Source organism: Podarcis melisellensis (assembly GCF_964234715.1).
Source record: "Podarcis melisellensis genome assembly, chromosome: 1".
In the NCBI taxonomy this organism is placed as follows: Eukaryota; Metazoa; Chordata; class Lepidosauria; order Squamata; family Lacertidae; genus Podarcis; species Podarcis melisellensis.
The window spans coordinates 80,086,662-80,097,970 of NC_138528.1; the positions used below are offsets into that span (position 1 = coordinate 80,086,662).

The 11,309-nt window shown below is 39.2% G+C and overlaps 1 protein-coding gene across 1 annotated transcript; it reads right to left on the reverse strand.

The window, feature by feature from the left end:
- Positions 1–1,032: 1,032 nt before the first annotated feature.
- LOC309378550 (olfactory receptor 9G4-like) lies at positions 1,033–2,542 on the reverse strand. The gene has a single exon (XM_081926763.1). It carries the CDS (start codon positions 2,170–2,172, stop codon positions 1,222–1,224), a length of 951 nt encoding a protein of 316 aa, XP_081782889.1. The 5' UTR covers positions 2,173–2,542; the 3' UTR covers positions 1,033–1,221.
- Between the last annotated feature and the right edge of the window lie 8,767 nt (positions 2,543–11,309).

Below are 11,309 nucleotides of genomic sequence, written 5' to 3' on the forward strand. Positions count from 1 at the left end.
GGGGCAGCATACACTTAATTCATCATCCACGAAATATGCCACAGGATCCGATATAAGGACTTCTGTATCATGGACCTTAACTTTGGGCAAATCTGCTGTACCTGGTTAAAGTGATGTAATGATTATTCGCTCTTCCCAGGAGACCATGGGAATTGTAGCTCTAGAGCAAAAGGTGACAGAATATGCCGAATTAGATGGTTTATCAGAAAAAAATAAAGAATAAATCAAAACAGGAATTTGTTTCAAAATGGGTTTTCAAAGAATATCTGAAAAATAAATATAGTAGTTTAAATTCTGTTGCAGCATTCGAGGAACTTCAGTAATAGTTGCAAGGTAGATATAAGAAATTAGATTTATTAAGAATAAGTTTAATTATGATAAAAGTGTGTATAGGCAATAAGTAATATGAATTTGAAATATGGAATAGACAGGAGGTTGGGTCTTTAGTGTTTAGACCAATGGATGTTTTATTGTTTGCTAAGAAAATTATGTGTCTATGGTTATTCTTGTGTGTAATTTGGTATTTGTTTTTTCTTCTTGTTGTTGTATCAATAAAAAACTTATTTTTTTTAAAAAAAGGATCAAGGAAGAAACAAGAAAGTCTGTATGTATAGTTTTATTCAGTCATTGTGTTGCAAGACAAAGAATCCAGCTCTTAACTCCTTCGTGATGTTGCTCACTCTGAGCTCCTCCCCTTCCTTGCCCAGCAACAGTACTTGGCCCTTTGCTCTTGAATCCTAATTGAAAGTCGAGTCCGTGGGGATGGTGGCGCTTCTATGCTCTCTAAGAATGTCTCTGTTGGCCCCTCCTTCTCTTAACACCTCATAATTTGGCAACTCTGATTTTTGCTGTAATTCATTCCTGTCTCTCTTCTCTTGAAACTACTGGGGGGGGGGCAAGCAGTGGAGAGGGAGGGGGCGATCCTCAGCCCTCCTCTTAAGTCCTGCCCCTGACATGTATGTGGGATGCTTAACCATTTATCCACTAGCCACCTTTTCTATTGCTTCCCCTTGTCCACTACTTTTTTACTCTCTAATCCATAGGTGGAGAACCTGTGACTTGCCAAGATTTTGCTGGACTACAACCCCCTTCATCCCTGAGCATTGGCCATGCTGGTGGGACTGACGAGCGTTGGAGGCCATCAACATCTGCAGGGCCACCAATTCCCCACCCTTGATAAAAATCTGTATTATGTGGGGAGCTGAGCAACGTCACTGACATTCATTTGGGTGCCATGAATCTTCCAAGGACTTTCTTGAAGGCAGCCTTCACATCTTTGTTGCGCAAGCTGTAAATGAAGGGGTTGACCAGGGGGTTGAGCACGGTGTAGAAAAGAGCATTGGCCTTGTCCCCATTTGGAGTGTGCTGCGAGCTTGGTCGGGAATACATGAAGAGGATGGAGCCATAGTAGAGGGAGACAGAGAGTAGGTGGGCAGAGCATGTGGAGAAGGCCTTGCGCCGCCCTGCAGCTGAGCGGATGCGTATGATGGCTGTCACAATGCCTGCATAGCAGCCCAGGATGAGGGCAGTGCTTGGCAGCACAGTGCAAACAATGACTGTGGCCAAGATGAGTTCATAGATCCGGGTATCCTTACAGGCCATTTTCACGAGTGGCTGCACATCACAAAAGTAGTGGTTGATAATGTTGCTCCCACAAAAGCCTAGCTGGAAAGTATTACCTGCATGCACAATACCAACAGCGAAGCCAGCTGCATAAGACCCAACAATCAGCTGGGTGCAGAGTTTCTTGGTCATGGCACTGGAATAGCGGAGTGGCTTGCAAATGGCCACATAGCGGTCATAGGCCATGGTAGCTAGCAGGAAACATTCACTGTGTCCGAAGCTAGCTGAGAAGAAGAACTGAGCTGCACAGCTTGTGTTGGATATGATATTGTTCTCAGACACACAGTCATACAGGATCCGGGGAGTGTAGACGGAGGAGTACCAGACATCCAGGAAGGAAAGGCTGCCCACAAAGAAATACATGGGTGTGTGCAAGCGGGAATCTAGGTAGATCAGTGTGATGAGACCCAGGTTTCCAGTCAATGTGAGAATGTACGAGACCAGGAACAGAACAAAGAAGAGGATCCTCAGGAGTGGATCTGTTGTGAAACCCATCAAGATGAAGTTGGTAAGATGTGTGCGGTTGCCTTCTGTTTCCATCATCACCATGGATCTCACCAGTTGATGCAGGGAAGAAGACGAATAATGCTGTCATTCCCCTCAATGGTATTATATAGAGCACACCTGTGATTTAGAGGGATGGATTTATTAAAACGACATACAAAATGTAATATGTTATCCCCCCCCCCCTTGTTTTACAATAGCAAAAGAAGATAGACTTTTCTTTTTCCATCTGGCAATGTGAAACTCAGCACAAATCAACCACTGCTAAAGTTATCCTGTAAAAGAAGGGTAGGTAGGCACTTTCTGCCTCAAATATTGTGGGACCAGAAGCTTTGGTGGTGGGATACAGAGAATAGCTGGGGAAATTGAGGTGAATTGAGAGGACATTTTGCTGAGGCAATGAATCTGAGGAGTAATTTTGGTTTGGTAAGGGCGGTAGCTCTCCACTGTCCTCCAGGGAGGGGAAAGCCAGGATTTATGAGGTAAAATTCCTGACAATGTTCTCCAGTGGGGTCTGGGAGCTCACTGTATCCTACTATGCCGCTTAAGCCAACTTGAAAGGTGGAATGGGTGAGACCTGGGAGTGTGTCCCTGCCATGGAGGAGCCTCCATCTCTGGCATGATTTGTGGTTAGTTTCTCATTAATTTGGAACATTCATTTGGAACATTCATTTGGAACAATTAATCAAGAGGTGCTCCTGGACCAACATATACTAATGGGCTGCAATCAATCAGCTGCCGAGAGGACTGTGTTTGGCTTTTTGAAGGTATTTGATTTGAATGCTTTTTCTGAAGCTTGAAAATCCTCACAACAGCTGGGAAGGAAGGAGAAGGACAAGGTGTTTTGTGTTTTATATAGTTTTCAAATGGTTTCTTTTCTTGTCCTCTCCTGCAAAAAGAAAGAAATGTGTTTAGCCATGGCTATGTTATTTTGTCTGATACCAAGGAAAAGGGGGGGGGGAGGCTTTTGATTTATGCCCAATGAGGAATTTAACAAGATTTTATTATGCCCTCCCCACTCGATTGAGGTGGAATGGACTTTATTTAAAATTATCTCTGGACTGGACTAAGAGTGTGAGGGAACAAGGCTGATTTACAAGAATGAATGGCTGCTGCACAGATCTAGCAAGAGGCTGTATCTGAGAATTTTTTTAAATCTTTAGCTGTGTGCCAAGGAAGAACTCCAGGGTGGAATTTTAATGGCAGAGATTGGACATGTACTCTGTGAGTTATTTATAGCCACAGCCTGTACGCAAGATGGAATGGGACCTTGAAAACATTGCAAAGGACTGAAGAAAGGAAGATAGTAAGTAACCCTCCCAGCACACCAGGTCTGAGACAATAATGTTTATGAAGGAGTACACACCTGAAATAGATTTTATATTTATAAGAAGTAACAGAGACTACCGAGGCCTATTAAACAGAATGGGATAGGTCTATAAGAAGAAGTTGTACAAAAGAATGGAAGCTATCCAAGGCCCTTTTTCAGATGACAGAAAATTTAAGTTTAGTTGATATACGAAGAGAAAAACACCCACTGGATAGACAATTCACATCTTTTTCATCCATGAATAATTTGGTGAGCCGAATTGACTCTGTGTGGACATCTAGAGATTTGTAGATTATGGTAAAGAAGGTAGAAATTCTACCCAGGACACTTTCAGATCACAACTCTATTATTATGAAATTAAGAACTGGGCAAAATTCCCCACTGAGATGGAGATTAAATGAGAATTTATTAAACGACCAAGAAATATTAGAAAAGGGGGGGGGATATTAGAATATTATTCTGAAATCAATTTGAATCAAGAGACAAATTTGAAAGTGGCATGGAATGCGAGCAAAGCAGTGATGTGGGGGGGGGGGGTTGTTATCCAGCAAAGTGCATACCAAAAAAGAAAAGAGAGTTGGAAAAGCAATAAATTCTACAACAAAGAAAAAGGAAAGAAAAAATAATTGATCAATTCCCCTAGAAAAGAGATAGTTAAATAGGGTATTAAATTATCGCAAACACTTAAGGACGAAGAGGTGAAGGGAGTGATGGTGAAGTGGGCACATAATTTTGGCTATCCAACTGAGATGGAAAAATGGGGAAAACTACGGAAAAAAGACTTAAAATTCACCACGTGCTATCTGATAAAAGAAAACTTTATGAAAAGGACTTACAGATGGTACCTGGCCCCATCCAAATTAGCCAAAATAAAAAAGAACAGCAATAAGTGTTGGAGATGTAAACAATATGAAGGAACCTTATTCCACATATGATGGACATGTCCCGAAATCAATTTTTTTTGGGGACCTGATCTATGAACAACTAAACAGAATGCTAAAACACACATTTTTAAAGAAACCTGTAGCTTTCCTATTAGGTATTCTAATGATAAGCATCCAAAATGAAAATAAAAGAGTGATTCTTTACGAGACAACAACAGCTAGAATGATAATAGCAAAATACTGGAAAAGTGAGTTAATACCAACAATAGACGAGTGGCAATTAAAGTTGTGTGAGTAGCTCGACCTAGCCAAAATGGGAGAACTAATAAGAGATCACTCAGGCGACAAGGTAAGAAAAAGGATGGGTTTGCTTTAAAAACTACCTGCAAAATATGGTTCCAAAAATAATACTTGGTTGTCCTTATATTAATTTCACAGATATAATGGAAAAAAACTGATCTTAATAAGTGAATACAGAATATCTGTCACTTCAGAGAAGTGTCAAAACTGCAAAGACATAGAGGGAAGTCAACTAATATAGCAGGGATTCAAACTAGTTTACTGGAACAGAAAGAAGGTGACTATAAGGAAAGAAAGAAAAGAAGGATTACTAATGTAATTTCTATCTGAGAACCTGGCATATAGAATACTCAAAATACTCAAAATACTGTTTGTATCCTTTGATGAATTTTGTGTACTTTGCTAATTATTTTTTGTTTTTTATTAATTATTATTTTGTTGTTGTCACCTTTGTTATTTATAATAGTTTTAGAAGTATTGGCACAAAGAATAAGATGTAATCAAAATATTAAAGGCAGAGTGGGACAGAGACAATCTAAATTGAAAGCATTTGCAGAGGACATGGCAATATCTGTAGAAGAACCAATAGAGTCAATCCCAAAAGTATTTGAAAAGATAAAAAAAAATTGAGACATAGCAGGTCTTAAGATTAATAAAGATAAAACCAAACTCTTGGTAAAAAAATATGAATGATGAGAATAAAAACAAATTACAAGACGTATCTGGATTGAAAGAAAGGTTAAGTATTTAGGTGTATTGGTAACAGTAAATAATATAAAATTGTATAAAGATAATTATTTTAAAACTTGGGAAGATATTAAAAGAAATTTGCAAATTTGGAATAGAATGAATCTTTCACTATTAGATAAAGTGTCGACTATAAAGATGAATGTATTACCAAGAATGTTATATCTGTTTCAATCAATTCCAAGTGATTGGCAAGACAGATTGTTTCAACACATGGCAAAAATATATTTCTAAATATATTTGGCAAGGGGAAAAAACCGAGAATAAAATATAAAATATGATAGATGCAAAAGAAAGAGGAGGCTTTACCCTGCCAGATATGTCTTTGTTAGTTGAAGGAATGGATGACATTTGAGAATTCACATATTCTAAATTTAGAAGGTCATGGGAATGTTTTGGTTGGCATGCTTATTTATGGTATGAAAAGGTGAAAGTACATAAAGGATTTACAAATCATATAATTAGAAAAAAATTGTATACTGTATGGGATAAATATAAGAATTTATTAGAGGTAAAAGCACCACTGACCCTCACCGTTGGAAGCTACAGCGGTAAAGAAAAAGAATATGATAGAAGGATGGACAACACAGAAATTTATTAAAATAAGATGGAGGAGAGTACATTAAAAGAATTTAAGGAATTATCAGGAGAATTAACAACATGGATACAATATCACCATTTAAATGAAGTATTTAAGAAAGGTAGGATATAAGGGCTTGGGGAACAAATATCACAACTGAAGATGTAATGTAAAAAAGTTGGGATGCAATGTAAAAGTGCTGTCTAAAATGTATAAAATATTATTGGAATGGGAGACAAAGGATGAGTAAAATCCTCAATGATACACTGGGCAATGGATATTGGTCGTAATATAGACATGGAAGCAAGGGAACGATTGGGAAATATGGATATAAAATTTACAGCATGTTATGGTCTAAGGGAAAATTACAGTGGTACCTCGGGTTGCAGACACTTCAGGTTACATATGCTTCAGGTTACACACTCCGCTAACCCAGAAATATTACCTCGGGTTAAGAACTTTGCTTCAGGATGAGAACAGAAATCATGCCCCGGCGGTTCGGCGGCAGCGGGAGGCCCCATTAGCTAAAGTGGTACCTCAAGTTAAGAACAGTTTCAGGTTAAGAACGGACCTCCAGAACGAATTAAGTTCTTAACCCAAGGTACCACTGTACAGTATATGTAAATGCTTTATCAATGGTAACTTAACACCGAGTAAATTGGCAAAAATGTATAAATCTATATCAAATAAGTGTTGGAAATGTAAAGATAAAGAAGGTTATTTTTATCATATGTCTTGTAGTAAGGTTAAAGCTTACTGGGAAATGATAGATAATGAAATGAAAAGGATATTTAAAACATCCTTTGTAAAAACAAACAAAGAAACAAACAAAAACCCAGAAGATTTTCTTTTGCAAATTATAGGGACAGAACTACCTAAACTGCATAGAAACTTATTCATATACATATTACTTTCCCCGAAATAGCAAGAATCAGAAGTCCCAGCAAAGGAAAAATGGATACAAAAACTTATGGAATATGCAGAAATGGCGAAACTTATTGGAAGAATAAGAAATCAAGATAACAATTTTTAAAAAATAAAAGAATGGAAATGGTTTATTGAATATTTTCAGATAAATTATAAACAGATAAAAACATTGACAGGATTTTTGTAATAACCTGCAGCTTTATAAGAGTATATATTTGAAGAAGATGAATAAATGAGCAAATTAAGTTAATTCAGATATGCGAAAGATATTAAAAAACAAATATAAGAAAATGCAGAAAGAGGGGGAAAGGAGTCAAGTTTTGAAATGTCAAAATGATTGTAAAATCAATGAAATGTATAAAATTAGTGAAATGTATAAACTTGAAAAGTATAAATAAATAAACAACACACACACACACACACACACACACAATATAGAGCCATTAAACAGCTCTATATTAAACAGCTCTTGTACAAATTGTATAAACATGTCATCTAAACCCATGAAAACACTTAGTGATTTTACAGCTGCTTCAAGAGTTAACTACATTGGATTAAGTTGGAAATATGGTTATTTGAATGACAAACCTTGCTGCTTAACTATGAAAATATGACAAGATAATTAAATTATATGTGATGGCTTTTTCTAAAGCTCAGCCTGCGTTGCACTTGATAGTATCTACAGAGGCAGTTTGTATGTGGCAAAGATATTTGATCACTAATTGTGGTATTCTCTTTATCTAAGGATTTGCAGTTCTGTATATAAGAATCAAATACTTAAGATCATTTCGTGTTTGGAAAGACGACCTAGTCTGAGCAACAGCAACAAAACCCAGCAAATTCTTGCAGCTTTGTTTTTGCAGGGACAAAAATGTGAATCAAAATATTTTGGTCTTCCATGAAATCCTGTTTTGGTTTTCAGTTACTTCTGTAAACCTATATGCTTTATTATAACATATACCCAGAAGTCATAAAGAATTATGGTTATGATGAAAGTCATATACCGTATTTTTCGCTCTATAAGACGCACCAGACCACAAGACGCACCTAGTTTTTGGAGGAGGAAAACAAGTAAAAAAAAATTTCTGAATCTCAGAAGCCAGAACAACAAAAGGGATCACTGTGCAGTGAAAGCAGCAATCCCTCTTGCTGTTCTGGCTTCTGGGATAGCTGCGCAGCCTGCATTTGTGCCATAAGACGCACACACATTTCCCCTTACTTTTCAGGAGGGAAAAAGTGAGTCTTATAGAGCTAAAAATACGGTATTTTTAGTTCTTGGAAAAAGTACCCTTGAGAAGAGACACTGTTTTGCTGCTGACCGGTTGGGCTTCTGATAAGGAGACAACAGGAAATTAGTGTTCAGGCACTGGGGCTGGGGCTGGGGTGGACCTCTCAGTTTCTCATCTTTCTAATTTTAAACCCAGTCCTCCACATTCTTATGTTACTTTCACCAGTATATGCATTCTTATGCACATTTTGGCATATGCTTTTGTGTACACATTTCCTGAATGCACATGGGAATGTGGTGCAAGAAAAGTGGTCTGCTGCCCAGATGGGAAGTTTAAGCTGAGCAAAGAGTAGCATGGAAACCGACTGTGGGGACATCACTAAGGTCTACAGCAGGAAGAAGCAGACTTACCTGTATGAAGCTCGGTGAGTTTTCCTGTTGCCTGCAAAAGGTGGCTTATATTGAAATGTTCCCCGTGCTCCAGCCAAGCTAAAGTGACCACAGTTCTTCCCCAAGAGTCTCCCCAAGTCAGGATAACTCAATAAGCTCCCTATAGAAACAATTAGAATGTTTGCTTCTTCTGGATGATTTGATATGGGAATAAGGACGCAAAACTATTTTCTCTCTCTCCTGCTCACTAGAGAATTTACACCAAAAGGGAAGAAAACACCACAAACATAACAAAGAACTTGGTTTGTGAGTTCTCCATGTAGGGCTGCCATATTTCAAAAAGTGAAAATCCGGGCACTTTTACAGACGGCTATGTCTGGGAAATTCCAGGTGTATAGCATCCTTATATTTCCTTCTCCTCCTCTTCCCTCTTTCTTCTCTTGGTCTAGTACAGAGGTCACCAACACGGCTCCCAGAGATGCACATGTACCCACAGATGCCTTCCCAGGTGCCCACAGGGGCCTCTCCCCCCTTGGAAAGCAGATTTGAAAGGATTCTATTGCAGCCAATAGAACAGGTTGTGTTGTGTGCTTGGTAAGCGTGTGGGACAGTTCCCCCAATTTGCAAAAGTGCTCACAGGCCCCAAAAGCCTGGACTCTTCTGGCCTGGTGGACAGTCTTTTGGAGGACAGGGTTGGCTTTTATGCCACTGTTTTCATCTTTTTAGGTGGTATTTTTGTTTTAACGCTATTATATTGTCCACAGCTTAGATATTTTTAAAGTGTCTTATAACTGCTTTGAAATAAATAAACTATACAGAAAGGGAATAACTGTTTCTCTGTTTAATCACAACCGATCCAATAGCTTTGCTTCTATGAATTTTGAAGCACTATTTTTACAGGAAGCTTAAAGGTGAAAGCAAGTGAATGGAACGTAGGGTTGCCATATGTTTTCCTTTTTTCCAGACACGTCCTCTTTTTCAGGATTAAAATTTCTATCCGGTCAGATTTTTTAAATGTGGCAAAACGTCTGGGGGTTTTTTGTTTACAGTAACCCAAGAAAAGTTTCTAGTGCATTAGACTCAGATCTAAGGCACCTGGCTAAGCTAGTCTGCAGCAGAGAATTGCAACAGAGCAGCATCTTAAACTAGCTACATACTGTATAAATCCCTTCTCTTGTGACTGAACTAAAAGGATGCTGTCCCAGCTGCAAGATCTTGGAGAAGGAGTCTGGGAGGGCAAGGGTTAACAACACCCTTCCCATAAGAAGAGGCCATATGTACATGTTAATACATTGCTCTGTGCACACTTACGTTCACAGAGATGTGAACATGAGCCCAAATACTTTCATTTGGCAAATGTACTCATCAAAATGCAGGAAAACCATACTACCATTTTATTGAAAAAGCTGCATGGATAAACATTTTGTATGGGTACATAAGAACATAAGAGGCGGCTGCTGGATCAGGCCAGTGGTCCACCTGTGGAAAGCCTGCAAGCGAAACAGTATGGCTGACCCCCTATTATGGTATTGTGTTCAACCATTCATATATCTGCACATATTTGCATACGAATAAAACAATAGTTCTTGAAAGAGAAAAAAAATCATTCTTCACTTTTAGTTGACGCAAAAAACAAGCAACAGTTTAGGGCATGTATTCTATACAATGTAGCAGAAGGAGGGAGATCTCTTTAACATGGTATCAGCAGCCACCCCCAGCTGTTTGTTTTTGAAGTGCTCATATTAAAACTGTATAAAAATGTATGGGTTCGGTCCTACACATGTTCCCCAAAACCTACAGATGTTGAATGTATTAAGAATATGAAACATCTTTAAGTTCTGCTACCCAGTGAACCAGGGGAATCTTTAACAGTGATTGAAAGCTTTTTAATTAGTAGTCCAGATAGTTCCACAGTCCCTCCCAGAAATAACTTGAAGAGAATGGATCAGGTTTTGTTTTTGTTTTTAATGTCCTTCAGACAACATAATGTGGGCCCTAAATTGTGTCTAGGGTGAATCAGGCCTCCATTGCTGTGCCCCAACATAAGCCCTCTCTGCAAACACCTTTCTCTGTTTACCTAGGCTTGGTGGACCTGGGAGAGCATAGCTTGCAGCATTGAGGGCTGCCAGGAGTCATGGGAAAGGTAGGTTCCTCAATCCCCTGGATGCTTCTATATGGTGTGGAGGGCTCCACAGGTAAAACGCCCTTTGTTAGGCCCTAGATACATGGCAGCACCATAAGAACTACATTCTCCATTGCTGCTAGTTGTGCAGTGTCTAGTGACTAATGGTGGCTGAGGTTCCTTTGGCGCTCTCTGTGCTGCTGCCCATTAGCTTTGATGAGTTCAGGAAAGAAAGGGACAGTGGAGACCATTCAAGAGAACCTGAAGAGAGATCCATGTCAAGACAGAGTGGTCTTAACTTGAGACTAAATCTAAGGAGAGCTCATCAATGGAGCTGCCTCCATTGCATCCTCATCAAGTTGCCTGGCAGAGCTTTTCCGGGTTGTACGGGGCCTTTTACAGCCTCCCAAAGGAGATTGGAGAACCAGCGGTAGCTCACTGCTACTTGTTTGCAAGGCATTTTGAGGATAAAATTGCTTGCATCCACTAAGACCATGAATCTGCTGTTATAGCAGATGAATCTCATGGGGTGTCCAGAGCATAGTCTAGTCCTGTTGTGTTGGATGAGTTTCACTTGGTAAGGCTCGAGGATGTGGACAAGGTGCTCAGATTGGTCAGGGCAACCACTTGCGCTCCAGACCTTTGCTCCTCTTGGCTGATAAAAACCAGAAGGG